The 25,180-nt window shown below is 33.0% G+C and overlaps 1 protein-coding gene across 1 annotated transcript in view; it reads right to left on the bottom strand.

The window, feature by feature from the left end:
* Tmem106b (transmembrane protein 106B) overlaps nt 1–25,180 on the bottom strand; it is a 25,357-nt gene continuing 177 nt past the window's right edge. The window contains exons 2-8 of the mRNA XM_015488260.2: nt 22,699–22,920; nt 19,657–19,720; nt 13,179–13,338; nt 7,455–7,595; nt 7,143–7,192; nt 6,392–6,445; nt 1–5,481 (exon numbers count right to left, since the gene is read on the bottom strand). Coding sequence (XP_015343746.1) covers nt 5,343–5,481; nt 6,392–6,445; nt 7,143–7,192; nt 7,455–7,595; nt 13,179–13,338; nt 19,657–19,720; nt 22,699–22,918 — 828 coding nt within the window. The 5' untranslated portion in view covers nt 22,919–22,920 and the 3' untranslated portion in view covers nt 1–5,342. The remainder of the gene's footprint in view (nt 5,482–6,391; nt 6,446–7,142; nt 7,193–7,454; nt 7,596–13,178; nt 13,339–19,656; nt 19,721–22,698; nt 22,921–25,180) is intronic.

Raw genomic sequence — 25,180 nt, 5'->3', positions numbered from 1 at the left:
TTTGACTGATACAAATTTTATTTTTCATGCTAAAATTTTTTATAAATTTCATTTTGTCATACACAATTACAAGAGTGACAGTTACAACTGAATTAAAAAAATAGGATTTGGGGCATTTCTATTCATTTGCTATTATCAATAAGCATGTTTTATTACATGAATAGCAGTAATAGTTATAATTACAGAATTACTCGATAAGTAAATTTAATAAATGTGCTATTATAGAAGTCACTACATAATATAAACAAAGTAAAATGCCAAATATATTTCACAATGAGAACTGAGGGTTAAAGTCTAATAATACCATCATTGCAATACCTGACCAAGTGGTTCATGTGAATGAGCAAGCATTCCAAATCACTGTCCAAAATCTTTTTTAGTTCAGTTCTAGAAGAAAATGTAACATAAAATACAAAGACATGGCTTGCTGTTATCTTACATCTAAAATCAGCCATTACATAATGAAATTTTGGATCTTTTGCAACTTGGTATTTGTTCCACCTCACACAACAATTAGAAGATAAATAGCACTTGTAGTACTTAGAATCACCCAACCATAGCTGATACAGTATCTCCCAGACTTCTAGTTTCTAAAATTCTGGGGGAAGTGGGACACTTTGAACTGTAATAGTCTACATGGTAGTAATATTACCTTTGCGCCATTGGCCCAATACTAATTCTTTTTTTTAGTATACAAAATATGCTGAAAACATCTCTCTTAATTAAACACATTTCAATTAATGTAATTAAATAGAAGGCAACAACTTCCTTCTAGAACAGTTAGATTTAGCTATGAAAAACTTGCCATATATTAGGTAAATTAACTCATGAAATATTTTTTAGGGTTAAATACAGACCTTACTATGTTCTTCAATTTAGAATCTATGCTAAATGTGTGTAAAAAGAACTATAGACATAATTGTACCAGCAGTTCAAAAAATGGAAACTACCATTTTTATCCCTATAGTGACTTTATTTCAGTTGATTTTATCCAAATTAAGGATAAATTTCAAGAAGCCACTGTGAAATTTGTTTTCTTAACAAACACAAAAATACACAAATGTTCATTCTAATCAGAGGTTTCAGATGACAACTGAAAGTTTTTACTTTGATATAAGTACATCTGGAATACAGGAGTTAAATTTTGATCCAAGCACATCACAAACATATGTTGTTTTAATGTGACAATAAAAATTTTAAAGAAATATTTAACAGTCTTTTTATCCCACCATTTTGAGCACATATTTTTTTTTCTTAAAAATAAAATGGTTTACAATAAACATCTCATTTAAAATCTGATTTTACAAAAAAGTGAGAGAAATAAAACTAATTACTTTTAGATGCACTTGAGCCAAGTAGTTGCTGCTTCTAGTTACTGTGAGCTAGAAATCATTACCTGGTGACATTATGGTAAGTGACCTTTTGGTTATAATCTAGTAACTTGATGTTCACTGCATATTGCTTATCAAAGAAGACTGGTATATATTGGAAAATTCAGAAACTTACATCATTTATAAAGTACCTAACTGAAGCGATTTTCTTAAATAAGAAAAATTATTATATAAAGAACTGTTTTTTCTAACTACTTTGAAAAACAAAGAAAATGGGGGAGAGTTAGATACATGGCCTTCAATGAAATATCCATAATTATATTGCAATAATAAGGCTAAGAACCACAAAAGATTCATTAGGCCAAAGTTTCAAGTCTCCTAATATGTTACTTATATTATGTTTGACAGTTACTTCCTACCTATTTTTATATTGTACTGTCATTTCCAAACTATACACCAGAGGATCTGAGGTGAGTTATATTTTGTTTTTGTGAAATTTTTTAGAGAAAATAATGACCTCATTAGCTTAAGCAAACAAAAACTTACACACAAATAAAACTACAGTCATTTAAATGTTATATACCACAGTAAAGATGGTCATTTAACAATTTTAAGAAATTTATCTGGTATCTAATATTTTCATACTGTTCTTATTTCAAATGTCAAATGCAATAATCACCATTATTTATAAATAATTTACTGATACCATGTCAGTTTTATCTTTATTGGAATGATCAAGGAGCATTAAATCTTAATGAAAAATTAAGCTGTAGAATATTCTCTAAATATCCTCATTTAAATATTTCAGGGAACAACTTAAAGCCACCATAATCTTATTTCATCAATTCTATTTTGATTGTCACTATTAACCAAATGAACTTTTCTCTTAATTTTTCATCCCACTAACCTGAGTAAGTAGAGCTTTCCAATGAACATTTTAAATTATAGGGCATAGAGGTGAGACACAGAATAACCAGGTATAGCCCCAATTAAATTATGTACTAAATATGTGATCTCATAGTAAGTCCCTCAATATGTCCATGCTGCTCTTGCTTCTAGATGAGGATCCTATCATCTTCCTTTGGAATATGATCTAAGAAAAACTGCAAAAGAGGGCTAAAAGTAGCAAATGTGTAATATACATAATATTGACACATAAAGGCTTTTTACAGTGTTGGATTTTGTGAGAATAACCTAACTATTAAATTGTAACTTAAGTTATTCCTGAAAACATTAGAAAAATGTTGTAATATCATTATCATGTCCCTGGGTAAGGTTTAAGAGCAATTATAAAAATATATTAATACCTATCCTATTCTAGTGTGTAAGAAACCACACTGGACACTGACCTAAGAAAAACTAAAAGTTTCATGCATTATTTCCAGATTGATGTTTTTATGGCTATATTTTTGCCTCTCCTGTAATTTTATTAATTTACAGCCTGTTTTGTTCTAGGCTTATTCTTATAGTTACTCAACTCTCTCTGAACATAGTCATAGTGATTTTTTTTTTTTTTTTGTCTTCTACTGGTCTTTTTGCTTTTTTTAAATTCTAGGGTTTTTTTTTTTTCCTGATTCAATCTCCATTGAAACTAGATACAACAAAGAGTTTTCATTTTAAATAGTAAAGAAAAGACATTAAAAATTAAATCATACAAAATATTCTTCCACTTTCCACTTTCTTGCTTCTTCAGGGGATACTATGCATGTACTCTAAGAAGGATAAGAGTCATAAACCATCAGAAAAATCTGTTTAATTTATACTCTGTAATCTTCCAAAGTTAAAACATGTAGAGCAGAAAAATCAGAACTGATTATCATATGAGGCATATCTAAAGAATGACTCTGAAGAAATGAATGGTGACACTGATGTAAAGGGAACACAAAAGCAGGGTGGAACAAACTGAAGTAATAAAAGTTCTGCAAGATTTTTTTTTTTTTTTCCACATGGAGGGCCAAGGAATACTATATCTCTAGTTTACTAGATAAATGTGAAGCTGGTCAGGGATGGAGAAACAGAATTAGAAACCCTCCTACAAATACTGGCAATTTTTGAAGTCACAGGATTAGAATGTTTGATGCAAAAGGGGGCCTAGGTCATTCATAGAAATAAATTATGTCAAAATGAGAGAATGTGGAAAAGTAAAAGGAGAATAATTTAAAAACATACAAACACAATCAATATCAGAGAAGTATGTGGTTTCTAGGAAAATGGGAGAAAACACAGCAGAAGAAAAATGAAAGTAAAGACTGGGTTTGACTAGAAAGTCTGAATAAATTTAAATGGGTGATGTGGGTTTAAAGTAAGAATGGCCCAGTTAACAATGGATTAAAAAAAGAATAAGTGGTAGAAAGAAAGAAAGAAAGAAAAGAAAGAAAGAAAGAATGAAAGAAAAGAGAAAAGAAAAGAAAAGAAATATTCTACCCACTTAAAATGTCTACTCAAGAAAACTTGGAGTAAATGATCTGATAGCTAAGGGGCGACCTGAGTGTGTTTAAAGGTCAGAATTAAATAATTAAAGTTTATATTTTATACTTGAAAGAACAGGCTGTTTCAAACCTGCTAGGCACTTGGGGATGGGGGAAGGGAAACCTGATTTCTGTCACTAGGGAACAGAAAAAAATCAACCTCTACCCATTTACATTTTTTGGCATCATACTCAGCTCTATGCTTAGTGGTATGTATTTTAAAATTCCTTAGAACCTGGAAAGTTAAAAGGCAAAAAGACCAAATGGAAAATGGTACTGGAAATATAAAACAGCAAAATGAACATACCAATAATTTATACGTGAACACAATTTTAAATAAAACTAAAACCCAAAGCATATAACTTTAGAAATGGAATCGCTAGAAGGCATCATCATATCCATGTGATGTGCAAAATGATTAGATTTTTAAAACCATAATATAGGTTTTATTTTTATATAGCCATGGCTATTTAATGGCAGAATTTCTTGAATAATTTCTATCAAAGAAATAATTTCCATATCTACAACATTCATAAAATTGGCAACTGGGTACCTATTAGTTGTGAAAAGTGTCTGCAACATTTTTTTAGTATGGAAAGCAACATAAAAAAAGTGAAGCATCAAAATAGTTTATTTCAAATCTGTTTTATGCCAGATCTAACATATAATTGGTATCTATTCACACTGTATAGGTTTCTGAATTTCATTTCCTATTTTCTTTATTTTTATGATCAACTTGCTTAAATTTTGAACCTGTACCACTTCATTTGATGTTTATTAAACCTGATAAAAAGCCATGCATAGTTTATTTACAATATTGTACATTAAAGGACTATGTTTAAAGATCACAGGAAAATTTCACAAAACTATAACTAATAAGGGAAGACACATGAAACACTTCAGAAGTTTTTAATAATTTTAGGTGCAGAATTTTGCAAAGATTATTTTGGTTGGTAAGTATTAGACAATCACTAGTTTGAAATAAGACAAAATCATGCAAATGAGTAGAATTTCAACAAATTAAAAGCTAAAAATATTTAGCTAAAAGCCAAAATACTGTGTAGTTGAAATACTACCATGTAGTAATGGGAATTTATAAAATAGGAAAAAATGATTATTTTTAAAAGTTTTCCATGAATAATAGGCTTTCAGTAATTTTCTATAAAAACATTCAGAACATAAGTTTCTTAAATTATGTTTATCACCAAAGTCATGTTGTCAGTAAAGGTATGAATTGGAGCTATGACTTTTAAACAATTATTAAGTATAGTATAGAAGTCTCAGTTTTTCCCTTGTCAGGGGAAAAGAAACCGAATCAGTAAATTCATATTCAAGTAACAGATCCTGGTACAAATATATCATTAACACAGAATGGAGAGATGCAATAATTTCAAGTCCACATACTTTTAACCAAACTCTTAAAACAGAAGTGTAAACTTTAGGTTTGTTCAACTTAAGATCTCCTATTAGGAAATACCTCCTTCTTGAGAGTTTGGCAAATATTTGAGTATACTGTCTTCTCTAGTTTCACTTCCTTCAGTTTTTACTGTTGTGGCTGAAGAACATTTAGATATTCAGATTGCCCGAGCTGGTAAGTGGTGTTCCTTCCACAGTCGACATATTGGTACCTCTCCTGGGATATCTGTTCAGAGTGGCCAAAGTATGTTGTTGTCACGGTAACTCTAAAAATAAAATAAACAGGGAGAAATGTTCAATAGTTATATGAAAAGGTTTTCTACAATAAGACCATTTTACACATAAATATCTTTTCCAGGGATTTATTATTTGATTAATGATAATGTTGTAAACATGGTTGTCTTAGAGAATATGTCCCCCATGGACACACAAAAAGAGCTATCTGAGCAAGCTGTATGCAAATAATTACATATAATGAATATTTTAAAAATAGTTATCTTTAAGTTTAATAATATATAGTTCCCTCATCATAAGAAACATGTTAATCAAATATCAATTAATAGCCAAAATAGCAAACTTATAGCCAACAATATTTATTGGCTTACACAACATCCATTTTCTAAAGTAATAACATTACTTCTCCTTGTTGCTGTTTGAGATCATTTATCAAGGTACCAAGGAATTGGATGTTGAGCTTCATTCTCCCTGTTCCAAACCCTGCCATTTTTCTGAGCTCCTTTTTTTTTGGGGGGGGGGGAAGGAGAACTAGAGATTGAACTCAGGGGCACTTGACCACCCCAGCCCTATTTTGCATTTTATTTAGACAGGGTCTCACTGAGTGCTTAGTGCCTCGCTTTTGCTGAAGCTGGCTTTGAACTTGCAATCCTCCTGCCTCAGCCTCCTAAGCCACTGGGATTACAGGCATGTGCCACCGCACCCAGCTGAGCTCTTATAATACAGATTCACTATTCGGTAGCCATGTGATCCTTCATTATTTCTCAGAACAACCATATCCTAATTTGTTAAGTGTGCTAATATTTAATTATATATCATTTTTATAAAGACTTAAAACTCTATTGAGATGGCATTTGTAAAGATGTTGTTTATAATATAAGCTAATGGTATAAATCTAAAATTTTTATAAAAAATCTTTTTCAAGAAAATACTTATACTTACTGCATCATGAGTACAATGTTATGCACTTTGATGGATATAAGTGTGCAGAAATCACTGTTAAAGAAATTAAAAAGCGAATACATATATTAGTACATTACAAATTTAAAATTTTTCTGTGTTAAAGCTAACAGAGATATTATTAAGAATACTATTTAAGAAGTATATTTTGATTGAATATTTTCTATGTTCTAAATAATGACTGGTATATTCATGACTTTTTATTCTAAATATATTTATGCATTCATCCCTGAATTTATACAGTTGTTTTAATGTGTGCTACAATTACTTTTACATTTTGCTTACCTTTTAACATTTTAGTAGCCAGTTTGCTAGTTACCCAGAAATTATATATCAAAAGATGATGAAATTTATAATTAATTATTTTTATTTAAGAAAACTTATTAATCATTTATACCCAATTTAAAAGTTTTAGAACTTCAAATCAATATTTTTAATCTTACTATACTAACACATTAATATGACACTATGTTTTATATAACATAATGGCTAAAAGTATAAAGTGACATATATGATCCCCTAATATGATGCTAAAAAATAAAAATAAATAAATTTCATGTATATAGGTATATATACATAAATGTTATTTATGTTCAGACAGGAAGATGAAAAAAATGATATGAGAGGCCAGAAGAAATATTGCAAAATGTCATATTAACAGATAAGGGTATAGAAATTTTAAAAGAAAAAGTATATACAGATTTAATAATAAATTATAAAAATCAAAACTTACTACATATAACTCATTTCTTCTGCTATAATAGTAGGTACTGTATAATCAATCTGAAAGGCAAAATAAATAAAAGGGTAAAGAATCAACAGAGAATTGGATGCAAACATAAAAACTTCAAATATATGTCAAAAGTTCAATGAATTAGAAATCTTCCTTCTGAAGAACTTGATTCTAAGATTTTTATCTTATACATGTAACACATTACGAAATCAAGTTTTTGAAGAAATCTGTAGCCCCCCCTTCCCACATAATATGATAGACAAGGCTGAGACTGGTGTAACTCATTCCAAGTATTTCAAAAGTGAGGCTTACTTGTTTCATATCAAGTGGACCAATATTGGTTATGTTGTTTAAGCGTGCCTTTCCGATAACTGTTTTTGAAAACTGTACTTGAGCAGTGATGTTTTCAACTTCAACAGAATAATAGTTATTATTCGTTATATTTAATGTGTTCTGCAAAAGAAAGGAGGCAGAAATTGTACATTTACTTGAAAAAACAAATATGCATTCAAAATTAACAAGGTAAATAACTTCAGCTGTGGCTATGCTTCATTTATCGAAAGGGAGAATAGTATCACCAAAAAATGTCAAAGAACATTAAATGAACTGATTATTTGGCTTTATGCATGAGTATTTATGCCTATAATAAAAATTTTAAAAAACAGCCTCAGAAAATATGTAGTGGAATGTGGAACAATGAATTGCAAGAAAATGTATTTGTGGTCTTAGCAAAAATCAACAAAAATAATTTAAAAATTTCATCCACATTTTTACTAACTTTCATACATGTTTCCACCAACTATATTAGTATTTCTGATTCTATTAAATATAAGATGGGCACTTAGAATGTTAACAGTATTGAAATAAACTTTTTTGTTTAAAGGAAATTGGTATGTTAACTTCACATGCTAATGGGCATTTATACCAGCTCACCATGAAGACGTAGGTTAGATTCAAGCACGGTTGTACACAAATGTGGTTGCATTATTCCTGTACTTATATGACAGATGAGGTTAGTTTCCTCATTTCTAATTCACAACGATAATCTCAAATTACTTTAGAAATTAGCCAATGAAAATAAGAAAAATATTAAGCTAAGAAATAACAGATAATAAGTAAGACATTCAAACCAGGAATAGGAAAAGATCCCATAAACAAAATCAACAGACATGAAACAATAAACATAGAAGAAATATTTATAAGGCAAATAGCAATAGTTATCATCTATTATATACAAGAAGCCCTTAAAATTTGGATGGAAAAAAAAGACAAAGGTCAAATTGAAAATAAAAAACAAAAATGTCATACAAGGAGATGCATAAACATATCAAAAAGGACAAATCTAAAATTTTCAAATTCATTTATAGTTAGGAAAAAGTTGATTTAAGTAAAAACAGAATATTACTTTATATTCATCAGGCTAGTAAAATTTGTAGAAAGTGATGAAGTCTATTCCTATTAGGGATATGGTCAAAGATTTCTTTTTACATTACTGGTAAATATTAAATGTGAAGTGTTACAGCCTTTTTGATAAATAATCCAGCAATAAACAAAATTTATGTAAATCTTATGTAGCCATCACAATGAATGGATTAAATCTAAATCAGATCAGAAGTTATTTCCACAATGTATTAACAAGTGAGAAAACCAAAGTGTATAAAAATGTGGGAAAATATTATGTTTTAAAACAATTTTAATCTAAACATGTAAATCTGTATGTATATTAATATCAATATGGAGAAAGAAATGAATGCTATAATATGGGATAAGTGGACAGAAATCAGTCTTAGTAAAAAAATAGTTAAAAAAAAGAATGTACTAGAGATTAGCAACCAATGTCATGTCAGTTTCACTTCTAGACAATAGGAAAGGGGTGGTTAATTTGAGGTCAATGGATCTCCTGAAGCAGACTAAGAAATGGGATTGAAGAGAACATTAGAACCCTCTCTATATGCAAAATAATGTTGGTTTATGTGTTTTTTTGTTACAAGTGTCCATAATTGTCATTAGAATACCAAAGGGAAAAATGATGCAAAACAAGTTGAAAACAAAAATACTAGGAGACTTAGAAAAAGATATATGGAGTGTTAGAAAACACAAAGATAACGGTGAAAAAAAAAAACAACAACAAAATAATAGGATGAACGAAAATTTGGCACTACAGGGAAGATTTTTTTCAATCTTTTTTTTTTGCAGTCTCTGGTGATAGAACTCTGGGGTACTCTGCTTCTGAGCTACACCCCCAACTCTTTATTTTCAGACAGAGTCTTGATATGTTGCTGAGGCTGTCTATGAACTTGAGATCCTTCTGCCTCAGCCTCCCAAGTTGTTGGAATTGCAGACCTATGCAACAGTGCTTGGCTACAGAGCAGTTTTTTTGTGCTGAAAGCAGTAAGGATTGATTTAATTTCTAAGTCAAATGGGTGAACAATCATCAGATTTAAAATAAAAATAACTTAATCAGAGGTCTTAAACTATCTATGATCTTGAATTGACAAATTTACTTTCAGTAGTTTATTCTAAAGAAACAACCTGAAATAGAAACAAAGTTTAAGCACAAAGATGTTTTCTGAATAAATATTTGTAATAATAAAATTCACATAAAGGACTACATGTGACAATTTAATATGGAAAAATGTGGTGTGTTCTCAGTTAAAATGTGCATGTGTATGCATGTGTGTATGTGTCCTTTATATATAAATATATAAGAGAATGACAACAACTGTTAATATAATGAATATGTAATATGTGAATGTATATATGCACTGTCAGAAAATATACAGATATGTTATAGTTAACTATGTTACAGTAGGAGTAAAAATCTTTATATGTCATAGGAATTTTCAATGTCTAATAATAACAATTACATAGTTTCATAAGCATAAAGACAGAAAGTGTGACTATGATATTGTGACATATATTTTTTGGTTTTTACCCACTCTTCCTGGCATAGCCCTTGTTATTTCCTAAATGCTAGAACAACATGGTTAAAGTATCTGTCCTTTTATCCTTGTTCCTGAAGCAGCTGTGAAAAAGCTTCACAGCAATAAAGGTGAAAGAGTCTTTTGTTACAATGCCAGGACGCATCAGGCCTCAGAAGGCACAATCTCTTTCTTGACCTTCCCTTGCCCACCTTTCACGGGCTCCTTCTTTTCCCCATAGCAGAATGTAGAAAGTGGAATTTTCTTTCCTAATGTTAGTCACAGAAACTAAAATCATTCTCTAATCTTCCCCTGCCTCTATGTCTTGGAGATGGCCATTAGGAAATTCTCTGATTCACCTTGTCTGAGAGATCATAAGACCCTAACTTCAGAAGGGGTCTGCACCATCCCTGGAATAAAGGGGTGCTGCTCAGAGAGGCCAAGCAGAATTTGTACACACAGATCTTGTTGGGTTTCCTCATTCAGTTCATATCCATTTTGTCCAATCAAAACTGTCCATCTTCAATCATGCGTATGTAATGAACCCTCCATAGGAGACCAAAAGAATAGGGCTCAAGGCATTACTGATATAAGAACACATGGAAGCTTACAGGAAGGTGAAATGAACTCATCCTGTACAAAGTATGGTGCACTCCTACTCCCCAGAGTCAGAGTCCTGCTCACTGGAACCTCCAAGACTCCTATATATCTCTATCTGGCTGGTTAGTTACATGCTTTAAAATATCCTCTATTGTCAACCAGTGATTATACGTATATTGTTTCCCCAAGTTCTATGAGCTGCTCTAGCTATTAAATCTGACCCAAGCAGAGGGTTGTGGGAACCCCAAATTAACAGCAATTGACATATGAAGTGGGGAGCAGCCTGGTGGGACTAAACCTTCAACTAGTGAGATCTGATGCTATCTCCAGGTGGAGTCTGTATCCTCCGGTATCCTCTGCAGCACTGTTATAGTTTGTATGTGAGGTATCCTCATAAAACTCATATGTGAGATAGCGTGAGAGGGTTCAGAGGGGAAATGATTAGGTTTTGAGAGCCTCAATCTAATCAGCAAATTAATCCCTGACAGTACTGACCAAGTGGTAACTGGAGGCATGTGGGGTGTGGCTGGAGGAGGTGGGCACCGGGGGTGACTTTGGGTATATATTTCTGTCTGGTGAGTGGAGTCTTTTTCTCTGCTTCCTATTCATCATGTAAGCTACTTCTCTCTGCCACACTCTTCATCCATGATGTCCTGCCTCACCTTACACACCAAGGAATGGAACCAGCCTCTCATGGACTGATACCTCTGAAACCATAAGCCCCTAAATAAACCTTTCCTCATCTACATTTGTTCTGCCCAGGTTTTTCAGTCACAGCAGTAAAAAAGTTGATTAAAACAAGCACTGACTGCCTACTTGGTGATGGGGAGAAGCCCCAAATATCATGGGATCATAGAAGTAATCTATATTGTTTATGTATAGTAAGAGAAACTGCTTTTTTTTCTATATCCTCATTAACTAAAGGAAGAAAAAAGTAGTATATATATCATTACTTACATTTCTATTTATTTTTTTAAAAGGCAATATAATTCTGCTTTTCAAAATATTGTATGGAACCTATTGGCCTCTTATCTTAGTGCCTGCTAGTGAAGCCTAATTTCATCTAAATAGTGCTCTTCTTATTAAATGTTCAATTTTTCTTAATTGAATTATGAGGCAGTATCCCTAAATGTGTGAATTCCTACATGATTATTTAAACTAAAATATCATGTTCAAATACATTGAAATTTTTTAAAGTCACTTTTTAATTATTTATTATTATTTATTTGCAGTATTTAATACCAGAGCAGACTTTTCAAACAGGCCAAAAAAATCTGGGTACTTTTTTAAACAGTGTACAAAAAGAAAAATATCTTCCTTGTACAAAAGGGCTATTAAAGTGAGAAAATGATAAACAATAATTTCCCACCCATATATAATGCTTTATAATTTAATTAGCCTTGTTATGTTTTATTCACATACATATTTTTCCCAAAGATATAATTTGTTTTTAAGCCCTCAGATTATCAACTTTTGATATTAAGCAATGAGGATAAATGGATCCATGGAAGTTTTTTTTTTTTTTTTTTCTGTAATTAGGGAGCAATACCATTTTAACACGCTATTCCCCTTTACTCTCTATCCCTCCAAAACTTTCTCCTCCCAAGTACCACAACAGTCATCTGCCACAACATTAACTACTTGTTTCTACAAGGAAAATCAACCAATTCCACTGTTACAACCAAGCAGATTACTGCCACACTGCCACACCTTGGGCCTGAAGCTATAAATGACTATGAAAGACATGACTAATATATACATTCCCTTCTAATGACAGGGATAGCAATCTATGCTCTTTTTATTTTAGTTATTTATTTTAAGATAATTATTTTACACTGAAGCATTATAGTTATATATAATAATGAGATCAAGTTATATGCATGTACAAATATGGCATAAGGAATCCTGGCTCCTTTTAAACAAATATTAATGTGTAAAAAACAGATAACCCAATCTGATTTCTTTATTTTGGGAATGGGAGACTAAAAGTTTCTTTTGAAAGTACTGTACTGGGAAACACAGAGGACATTTTCACATATACCAACATATGACAGAGAAATCAAAGAGCTATATGTATCTGTACTTTAAACACAATAAAGACATGATCTACTAAAATAATGAGAATCATATTTCCCAAAATGCAAGGGAGTGGAAATGGTACATTTATTACATCTACTGAATCAACTATGTTAATACCTTGCTTGGATCTATTTGGAATCAAATGTTGAAAAGTAAATTATTTGTAAGACTTTTTTTTTCTTTGTCATAAATTGTTCAGTTTATTGTACCCTCCGAAAGAAATCTCCAAATGTCAAATAATTCTGTATACACAGAATTGCCAGTATTGGGCATTTTCAGCAGAATCAGACATGATACAGAAGGGTCAATATAGCACAGACAAACAAAAAGTAAATCAGCCTGTGTCACATTTAACAAATATTATCTCAATACTAAAGGTGCTGCTTAACAAGATAAAAAATGAAGTAAAATATTTTTAATACAAATTTGTACTTACTGTGATATTTAAATATATTGTTCGCTTTTGAACATCATAACTGACATATGCTGATTTTACGCCAATGTATTTCACGTCGATAGAGCGAGGGAAAAGGAAAAACACAGCCAATCCAGAAAGGAGCAGACAGACAAACACAGATGCCATCACATACAGCTTTCTGAAAAGCAAAGGGGAATATTTAAATGTATGAGAATCAAAAATTATATAACATAATGTTTGGAGAGAGATTTTCAACTTGAATTTTTCTTCCATATATCACACTGGGAAAGAAAACATGTATACTTTTACCATATTCTCATACCCTAAAACTATTGGGGTGAGTTGCTCTGAGTCTAAAATGTTCTCCTTAGAAGATGAATTCACCCTTTTGGAGAATGGTATTTCAGGCTTACAATAGTCCATTTACTAAAGTGATTCCCGAACATGCTTCATATTAGAATCAAGCTTAGGAGCTTTATAGAAATAGAGATTTCAAGATTTCCTTCTCACTACACTGAAGCAGAGTTTTCACATAGGAGTTTCACAATCTTAAGATCCCCTAAAGTCATAGCTCATCAGATCGGCCTATGAAGTTCTTAAAAATAAATATATAACGATTTGTCCCATTAATCTCACTGAATATGATCAGTCTTCTGAGTTTCCTCATGCCAAAATATTTATAAACTCAGTTTAAAAAATATTGCTTACACTAGTCTAATTGGCTTTGAAGACGTTGTTACACTGTTTTTTGAAATGAATTAAAAAGATAATATTAAGCAGTATAAGACAAGGGCAAGGGAAAAAATAGCCCCCACCCCCCGCAAAAAAAAAAAAAAAGGCTGAAATACCTGCCTTTACTATCCTCCTAATGCCCTAGAAATGTCTCTTCTTATTTTCTTTCCAATCTCCACACAAGAAAATTTCCTTTTTTTCTTCAAGGTTATCCTCTTAACTAGAGATCCAAATTTCCTGATTTCTTCAATACAGAGTCCTCTGCTGAAAGTCCCTTGTTATTCATCTTAAGTCTTACATGTCACTTATTTCATCTTCTTTATATTCTAGTCATAACAAAAAAAATCATTTTATCTTTTCTTCCACTTTCTCCTCCCCCAAAACGTTCTATGCCTTGATGAAGTTAATATTTGTGTACCTCAAAAGAGCCTCCTGAGGATGTATTCTTTTTTTTCAGTATTTTAAGTTGCTTACAGTAAAAACAAAAAAGCGCAAAATGGTTAATTAAAAAAAAATAAAACAAGTAAATAAAAATTTGCCACTTACTGTTAAATCCATGCTAATATACTGAGCAAACAAACCAATTATCACTCATTTGTTTTGGACTTTCTCAGTCTGAGTAGGGCAGTGATCACTATTGGATTACTAATAAGTACTTTGAATACATGTTTATAGTACCTACAATATACCCAAATACCTAAAAGAAATATAAAAAGAGTTTAAAATCAACATGATAAAAAAAATCTGAACTTCAATGGATTTTCTATACAATACTGTTTTATTTTTAATTACTTGTGGGCAGATGAGTCCACTAGAATCAATTTAGCGCTTAGGGCCTATAAGTAAGCCTTAGTTGTGAATATATGAACCAGTGTTCTAAATTACTTTGCATATTCAGTTTAAACCATAGCAAATATTGAACCTGATGGGACAATAAAATAACATTCCATGCAATATTTCATTCCAAATTGAAAATGTGGCTATTTCATGACAATGTATATAGATCTTTATTATAAAATTAATTAGTCCTGTTTTTCCTTATGATCCTAGAGAAAGCAAGAAAATCCTGGTACTTACATAGTGTTAATGAAGTTGTGTGGTATACGTGGCATCAAGTTAGAATTTAATTACCTCCATTCCCTACCTGCACTATTTAAAGTAATTTACTCTTTTACTTTAAAATCTATAGGTTTTGAGGATTAAATAATATAGCTAAAGTATATAGCCAGAATAATAAATAAATAATTTCATAACTACTTCAAATATAACTTCAACTCATATGCAAATAAAGACCCCAAAGTTGTTTCTAAAATAATATTATTTTAATACAAGTTGAGAAACAACTTTCTGGCCTTTCTGGTGTGAGCTCTGCAGATTATTTTCTCTGCTTCTACAGAGTGGTCTTCCCCAGGTTCAGGGACTTTGTGACATACTACACTGATGAAAACTGAGCAGCAAGTTAAGAGCAGTCTCTGCAGCTCTCTACCCTCTGCTGCTCTGCCCTGCTTGCTCCAATGATCTTGTTTCCAGGACTCACATAGCACCAGCTTCTTGCACCAGGAAGACTGCTACACTCTGCCTGGGTTCCTTTTCTTGTGCTGTAGTCTGGAACCTCTTTCCAGACAATTAGTACAATTATAGGGCTTATCACATTTGTTTTCTTTTTTCAAGGAATGACTGTCCTGTGCTGTCTGATGTCAACTGTGAAAGTATTATCTCATGTATTTATCCAGTTTCTTAGTTATAGGAGGATAAATTCTTAGTTAGGAGGATAAATCTAGTCTGTTATTCCATCTTCTTCAGAAGTGGAAAGCCAATTTATTTGATTGTATCTTTTTGCTTTTATGCTGAAAATCTTCTTCCTTAATGGCATTTACATACTTACTTATTTGCTTTATGTATAATAATTTCAAAATTATATCAATAGTACTCCTAACAATGCAACTATTGAATACATTTTAACATTTGTTGTGGTTCCCTTAGATATTTATAATGTATCATTAAAAAGTAACATTCAAAATACAATAATTTCACTGTGCCCTGCCCGGCCACCTATAAACCCAGTGGCTCAGAAGGCTGAGGCAGGAGGATCACCAGTTCAAAGACAGCCTCAGCAATGGTGAGGCGCTAAGCAACTCAGTGGGACCCTGTCTCTAAACAAAATACAAAATAGGGCTGGGGATGTGGCCCAGTGGTTCAGTGCCCCTTAATTCAATCCTGGGTACTCCCTCCCCCCAAGAAATACAATGATTTCAAGTTATGTGTTTTAACTTTAATGTACAATATATAGATACACACATATACTATATATATGCAAATAATAGATAACTATAAATATGTATGCATACATGTAATATACATATGTACATAATTCCAAAGGTCAAACAACACACACACACACACACACACACACACACACACACAGATTTTACTTGCTTACCTGCTCATTCTTCAAAGTGAACAGGTAAACCAATTTTATCATTTTTCATTTATCAATGTATATGTTTTGTTTTTTTTTTCCCAAGAAAACAGTTTATTAAAGACAATGTTCAGCTGGGTTGTAGCTCCTGCCTGCAATGCCAACTACTTGGCCCAGGTCAGAGGATGTCCAGTGCCGGGAGCCACCTTCCCAAGCAGATCTCAGCAATGGCTAAGCCTCTGGCAGTTCCCCACACACCCAGTCTCCCCTGGGGGCCCTTTGGAAAGGGGGAATCAAAGGCACAGGGAACCCAGACAACACTGAAAAGTCTGTAAATCTCTGAATTCCCTCTGTAGCTGAGGGTTAGGTTTGGACATTTCCCCAATTGGAACGTGACTGGCCACTAGAAATTAGGCATATTGAAAACAGGCTAGAGTTAGGGATACCCAGTAATAATGCCTCTAGGGGAAACCACATTCCCATCTCACCCCTGCATGTCCTCTTTAGTGGGCTTCCTAGTAGCTTAATAGGGTCCATGAGACCAGGGTTCTCTACCCCCACTGGCAACTCAATATGCTAGTCTTATCTTCATGTGAACAATTAGCTGAGGCCAGGGTGGGCAGTGTTTAAGCCTGTAATCCCCAGAGGACTGCAGCAATAGTAGGCGAGCCTGGACAATTTAGCCAGACTGTCTCCAAGGGCTGGGATGTGGCTCAGTGATTAAGACCACTGGGTTCAATTGCAGGAACCAAAGAAGGAAGAATTAGCTTACTCTGGGGGCATGAAGTCTTATTGAGGGCTGGACATTGGTGCAGAAGTCGCAGACATCCAGAAGTGTGGCGTGCAATTCAAAAGGCACACTGGCTCCCTGAGGCCTCCTCAGACAGCAAATGTATATGTGTTTTCAAATAAAAATTTGTTCTGGATTTTACACAGTTCTCCCTTTTTTCCATTCTAATACTGTGTAAATGTAATAATTTACTAGTTCTCTATTATTGGCTACTTTTGTTGTTTCTATTACACATTGGCATATTGAATAATTTGTGCAAATGCCATATACTATATTTGACAACTATCCTTAGAATAAATTTTTCCAGGACCCAAGAGTAAATGCATAAGTAATTTTGCTAGATAATGCCAAATTCCCATTCACTAGAAGGGATGAGTATATGTGTTTTCCCTTAGTGTTGCCAACAAAATATGTTGACAAAATTTTGTACTTTTGCCAATCTGATAGAAATAGTTTCTCAGTGTAGTTTTAATTTGCATTTCTTTTATGAATAAGATTGAACATTTTTTTTAATTTAAAGCTCATCTGCATTTCTTTTTTTGTGAAATAGCTGTTCATAGCTTCTGTTTTTTTTTCTTTTGGTAATTGGCCCTTTTCTTCTCAAATTTTAAAACTCTGTGGAGGAAGGGTATTGGCCCTGTGTCTAATATGATTTGCAGACATTACTTCCTAGTTTGCCATTTGTGTTTTAACTTTAATTAACATTTTGTTTTCAACCTGTAAAAGTTTATCTACACTGTTTAAAATTTATTTATCTTTCTTTCATCACTTCTGGATTCTAAATCATAGTTGGAAAAATATTCCCACTCTCAGGTTATAAATGCTTTAACCCAAATTGTTTACATCCTCATATGTCACATACATTTTATAATAAAGGGTCAGATTGACTGTTGGTAAAATTCTTGGTTCATTTTATTTCCATAATTACTAAATGTGCTATGCTTCAGCTTATTTATTCAAAACACTGTCATCAAGAAGTAATGTGTCAATTTGGTTGTACCCTTAATGAATTAATTGATCATTTTGCCTGAATGTTAAAAGAGATTTTTGCCTTTTTTTTAGTCTTTAAAGTCTAAAAACTTTATTAGTCTGAGTTATTTTTAGGATGGTGGCATGTCTTTTTAATATGTAGGGTCATGTCTTCTTTTGCTTTGGAATGTTTTCCTGAATTAAACCTTTAGTTATTTGTTCAGTTGTATTTCTTTGATTTTCTTCTTTGTAGGAGCTCTAATGACATGCATGTTCAATATTCTTTATATTCTATGTAATTTTTTTCTCAAATCTTTCTCATTAATTTGTCTACATGCTTTCATTTACCCCTGTTTACTCTCAATTTCCCTTACTTCACTATTTAGAATATCTTTTTGCACTTGTGTTCTTCTAGTTTTTTGGGGGAAAAACATATTTTTCTAATTATTTTAAAGGGTCTATATGGTTCACATTCTCCTACTGTTTAGTTATCACATTTGTGAGCTTTTTAATTTCTGACTTAGACAGTTCTGTCATTTAGCTTCTATATTTTCCTTAATTTTTATAGTACATTTTATATTAAGTTCTCATCTTTTTCACAAGCTTTTATTACCTGTTAGAAATTTTTGGGGTTCCATCCCTGTTGTTCAAATTTAAATAAGAAATTTTTTTTTGCAGTTGTAAAAGAATGTTTCATGTAGGGAGATGGAGATGGGACAGGGTTCTAGGTTCACTGCTCAAGGGCTCATCTCCGTTAAACAGATGGCTTCCATGCATATTCACCTCATAGATCTGAGATTCACTCCCTAGTATTTGAAACCTTTCTCTTATTTTTAGTTCCTGCCCAGCATGAAGTGGATCCCAACCCCAACATGTGTGTGTGTGTGTGTGTGTGTGTGTGTGTGTGTATGTATGTATGTTTTTTTCCTCCCTTCTCCTTAGAATGTATGTCTTTCCTTTCATAAATGTTTCTGTTGAGGTCGTCTAAGGTTTTGGAGGACTGAGGATGGTCTAGTACCTTATGATTTTCTCAAGCCCTCTATGGCATTTTTGAACTCTCTCCAAATTAGAGCATGTACAGTGTTCCCATTTTAACAAGTTATTTTTGAAAGTATTCTGAGTCGGGTTCTTTTCTTTGGGACAAGTATCAAGTATTTACTCTGTACATCAGGATTCTTAGGAACTCCCTTTCATTTCCTTTTACAACTGCCACATAGCTACTAAGCATGTTTGGTTCCTTGTCATCACCATAGTCTGAATACCCATTTTTATTTGTAGTTGATAGGAACACCTTATTACCCATTTTTGGATAAAAAGGATGTGTATGTGTTTCCTACTATTATTCTTAATCTGATTTAATAAGAGACTTGAGAATATGAAGATACCATGCTGCTTTTCAGACCTTGCCCAGACAGGAATCCTTTTGTATTCAATGACATGAAGCATATGATGGAATAACTTGACAAGTGATAACATCTTTCCTCTTAGTAGTCTTAGAGTAATTACTTATACATAATTTGAAAATAAAAAGATAAAAAAACAAAAACAAAAACAGAAAGCATTGACATTTTCTCATAAGCACTTACGTTCTTCTTGGTCTTAATCTCTGATCACTATACGGAATCAATGCCACCAACTGGTTTTCTTGCCCTTAAAGTAAAAGCAGATTTAGAGATTTATTAACATGATTAAATAAAAATAGTGATACTCCATTATAATCTGATTTGGAAAGACCAGAATACCATTTGGCTCTCATCTCATTTCTTAGTCAACAGCTCTCCAAATTTTCAAAAAAGTATACAGCGAAAGTACCATGCTTTTTCACGTTAGATGTTTAGCTAATAAAAATATATAATAATGAAGGCTCTGTTACTGTTTTATCCACTGAAAAAAATCTAAAAAGTCCTAGCTTTCAAATGATCAGAATTTACCAGGCCTTCCCTCAACTCCACTGTTTCCCATTAAGACTCTGATTTGGTGACATAGTATAGTGATAAAGCCACATCAGTGTTTATGGTAGTGTAATTCACAATAGCCAAGTTATGAAACCAGCCTAGGTGCCCTCCAATAGATGAATGGATTAAGAAAATGTGATTTTATATATATACATACATATATATGTACATACATATATAGTAGAGATTTTCTTAGCCATAAAGAAGAATGAAATTATGGCATTTATCAATGGATGGAAATGGAGAACATCAAACTAAGTGAAATAAGCCAGACTCAGAAGTCAAGGGTTGAATGTTGTCTCTCTCACATGCAGAAACTAGAACAAAGTAAGGGGGAAAAAGAGGAGAGATCAGATACCATATGTATAGAAGGAAGACCAGTGGAAGACAGAAACTGCGGGGAAAGGAGGAGGGTTGAGAAAAAGGAGAAGTAGAATGAATTTGACAAAATTATACTATGTGCATGTATAAATATGCCACAGCAAATGCCACCTTTATGTGTATTTATAAAGCAACAATTAAACATAAATACATAACTAAATAGAAGCAAGACCAGTAGAGTACAGGAAGAGTAAAGGGAAGAGGAGGCAACAGGGACTAAAACGGAACAAATTAAATTTCATACATGTATATTTATGTCAAAATGAACCCAACGATTGAAAAATCATATATTAGGGAAATACAGTCACAGGCTTGAGAATAAAAAGAAAAGAAATGAGAGAAATATAGTATGATTCTTAGTATCATTAAGGACCACTTGAGATTAGTAATGAGACCAGTGACCTCTTAAAGCTTGAGACTTAGAATATATCCATTTTTATTTTCAAGTGGAATAGTACAAGAACCTCTAAAGCAAAAGAGGTTTCAGGAAAGAGAGATAGCAGCATGTTTTTCTGCTGTCATTCAGATAACCAAATCAGAGTCTTTGTGTGTGGTATGTGTGTGTGTATGTGTGTGTGTGTGTGTGTGTGTGTATACTTTTATTAATTAATACTGTATTTCCCTAATTCACACCCTCAATACAACTTTTTAAAAGCACAATTTCATAATTTCAACTTTAGTCAAATTTTTAATATTTTCTCTCTCATTGCTATTCTTGATTCATGATATGTAATAGAACAGAACTTTCACAAGCCTCTATTACCATATTGATAAGAATTCTGAGATGCCCTAAATTAAGTCACAGGCCAGAGAATGAAGAGAAAAGAAATAATTCACAGAATCAAGCTAAATCAACAACAAAAACCTTTCTACATTCCTTTCCTTATGGTGAAGATTATCTATCAAGGCTACATTTCATTCTGCTTTAGGAACTATCCAACCATAAAGTAGTAAAAATTTCTCTTTTTAGATTATCATCCTATCCCAGGATTTTGCCTGCTTTATGTTGTCCTATCCTCAAATCTACAGCTAATATAGATTCAACATAAATAATTTTATGTCTCTTCTCCCAAAATTTTATTATAAAATACCTTGGCCCTAAGGTCCAGTATACTTTATTTTTTTTTATTTATTTTTTTATTGGTTGTTCAAAACATTACAAAGCTCTTGACTCCACACTGATGAAGGCTCGTTCTTGCACTTGAATTCTAGATCCTTGTAAAAACTGCTTATTAAAAGTACTTACTTTGATGTCAAATAGGCATCTGCAAGCACATATGTCCAAAACTGATCTCCTAATCCATGTTCTGACAATTATACACAACTCTTCTTTTCTCTGCTATAATAAACTGCTACTCCATTCTCTCTGTTGCTCAGATGAAAAAATTTAGAGCCAAGCTTGATGACTTTCCAAACTATAGCCGATCTGCCAAAATTGGTCACATCTCAGAAACATAACTAGATTGCTCAAACAGCATCCCCCCATCTCTTGTGCATTAATTTCTTCACATACAAATTTTTTTATTCTCAACTAGCTATTATTCCCACAAAGATAAAACCATTGTATTCACTGGCCAATGCAAATGTAAACTATTTCACCTCTAACTCAAGACATTTCTCAGACACTTTGGTATAACTTCTACTGTTAATCTATCTTTCTTTCAGTGTCTCTCCAGGGTCACAAGTCTACTTACCACAGAGAACAAAAACAGCCCAAGGTGCCTTTATTATTTTTACTTATTCCACAGCAACTAAAATAGTCTACAATGAGCACATTTCCCTCTGACTTTGCCTATGGTACACCACAAACTTAATTTTTTCCCCTACTTCGCTCAACTTCATATACCTTGAAATTCCCTTTAGGAAATAGCTAACTAGGACATGGGCAACGTACTACTATTCTTTAGTAGTAAGTAATGAAATTACAAATGTTGGATCACCAAATTAATTAAATTGTTTCCAATAAGCCGATGTTGCAAGGCAATTACAATATGACCTCTAAAGATGGCAAACAGCACTATAAACTTTTCAGTGAAATGACAATGCATATTGCTATAATAGAAAGCAGGAAAGAAAAACTACTGGACAAGTGAAACCATTTTCATGACTGTTTTAGGAACCTTCATATATATTTTTTTTTCGCTGTGTCCCTTTGACTGGATAACTAATAAGCAGTTTTAACTTTAATTTTGAAGCTTTTAAAATTGAGTTGCTTAGACCCAGAGGTTCTATAATATTCAAGCAGATGCCTAAAATCATTCTTTAAAGGAAAAATAATATAACAACACATACCCCTAGGAATTCTTCCTGTTCCTTGACAAGTGGGACAAGTGACACTATCTCTTCCTGTAAATTCCACATATGGAAACTGAGAGACATCTCCATTTCTTCCATCTTCATTATGGACTTCATTATTAACCAGTCCATTTCTCATGTTTTCAGTCGATGTGATTCCATCATAAGAATCTTCTTTACTTGTATGCAAAGGCAAATGAGAAAGAGACTTTCCCATGTCTAATGAAAAAGAAAAATCTTACAGTAAACCTCAGGGGGAAAAAAAGTACACTTAAACTCTATGAGACATTTATGCTAATCTAATTACTTCAGAAGAAACTTGAAGAGAAAGTTCAAACTACTTTTCATATTAGAATTAAACCCAATCAAAATAATGTCTGAAACAAGGAAAACATTTACTAGAGTCCAAAAGAGTTCTTCATGCTACTGGGGAAAGAATGCAGGACCTTGGGAAAGCTAGGTAAGCACTCTACTACTTAGCCATATTCCCCAGCCCTCAGAAATGTAGAAAAAAAGTCTACATCTTCTTAAATAAAGCAAAGACACATCCTACCTTTTCTTAGAATAAAGCAAAGACACATTCTACCTTCAAACCAGTTGGCACTAAACGCAAAAGTGCTTTAGAGAAATGAAACTAGTTATTATAGGTATCACTAGGTAATTTCAAAGTAGTACTTTTTACTCATTTAAAATTCACACTACTGAGAAATCTTCGCTTCCATTGTTAGATTTCTTATTGAGAATACTCCAAAAAACTAAAAAATTCCAAATCATAGATATTCTTCTTTTGTTCAACACTTGGCAGTTAACATTATAAATTTAAAATTCTAAAATACTAAATATAATTTACCAATACAAAAAGCAAAATTGAGAACATTAACTTCAAAATTTTAGGATAACAGTATCAAAATAACATGGAAAAAATAAAATATGAATTCAAAAGCCAAATAAAAATAAATAATTATTAGGACCTCTCCAAAAAACGCCTGCAGTAACATTGCAGTTAAGCTTATACAATTTCAAGGCTAAAAAGAATTTTGAAAGTCACCTAATACAACCTGATGATATTTTGAGAAAAAAAAATAAAAGGGGAAAGCAAACTTGAAAAATAACACAATTCCACTCTGACTAAATTTGATCAAGTACAGATTATTATAGACATTCATACATATATTTCTTTTCAAAATTCTCATTTATTTGAATAAGGAAAACTGACACTATTTCAAATTACCCCACAGTATGAAAAAAATTTGCTTTCTAAAATTGGTATACCACATATTTGTTGAAGTTACTCATAATGCAAGGAGCAGGATGAAGAAATAATACAAGTTGAATACAAGCTTAAAATTGTAGAAAAGGGAATAAAAATATTTTTTCATTATTAAAAAATATGTACACACTGTCCACATAAGTTCCAAAACATAAATGACTCATGCTTCCTTAAAAACAACAAAAAAAAAAGTATTAATCTGGCTCACTGACATTAAGTGAGGGCCAAACCGCATTTGCCAGCCACAGGTGGTTCAGGGGTGAATGCTAATCATCACTGTCCACACCCACTGTGACCTTGGAGTCTTGGAACTACCAGAACTAGGATCAGTCTCAGAAACAAGCTTTCAGGTGCACCCTTTCTGGGCTGTCAACACACCACGGGTGGAAGGTGCACCCTATTGGAAAGCCTTAGGGGAAATGACTCAGAGGACAAGCCAAGTGGCTTTTGGTCCTGGCCTGTTTTCTATTCTAATGTAACCAACCACCTTGATTGATTCTGCTTTAGGCAGGTGTTTGGACAATCGCCCAGACTTTGCCAGGTATTAAGAATCCCTGCCTTGCCTACTACATTTTCTTCACAACATTGACAAATTTAACCACTTTATTCTTGGAGACCTATTGGTATTCATAAGGAATACTAGACCCCTTTCTCCCTTCCTCCTGCTCAATATTTCTATCGCAGTCTCTTGCTGAAAAAAACCAACATGGTTCTCAGGTTCTGTTTCGAGAGAGGGGGGAAAGATGAATACAACACTCCAATTTAAATAGATCGTGATCTTTCTGTGCATAAACTGGTTATAGTTCCGAAAGGGCACGAAAACGAAGAAAATCAGCACCTTTCAAAAAGCTCCATATACAAAACCCAGGACATAGGCTACTCTGTAAAGGTTAAACGTAAGATCCAGGCAAGTGTGCAAGAAAAGAAAACCGTTTCAAGAACAGAAAAACCAAGGGCCACCTGGCCGTTCGAGGTGTGGGGGCCTGGACTCAAATCTCAAGCGCCAGGAGGGGACAAAGCCGGTAGCTCCCAGGCAGGAGGCTGAGTGCGGGTAAGAGGAGGTGACAACACCTTCATCACTAGCCCAGCGCGGCGCCGCGACATCCGGCGGGCCCTGATTCCCCGCAGCCTCCCCTCCTCCACCTCCTTTACAGGCCCGGCTCTTCGCGAGGCGCGCAGCTGGGCCCCGCAAAGGAAGGGGGTCTGGGC

This window comes from Marmota marmota, unplaced genomic scaffold, assembly GCF_001458135.2.
Source record: "Marmota marmota marmota unplaced genomic scaffold, marMar, whole genome shotgun sequence".
Lineage (NCBI taxonomy): Eukaryota > Metazoa > Chordata > Mammalia > Rodentia > Sciuridae > Marmota > Marmota marmota.
Note: the sequence above shows the minus strand (reverse complement) of the source record. Positions and strands in the feature narration are given on the sequence as shown.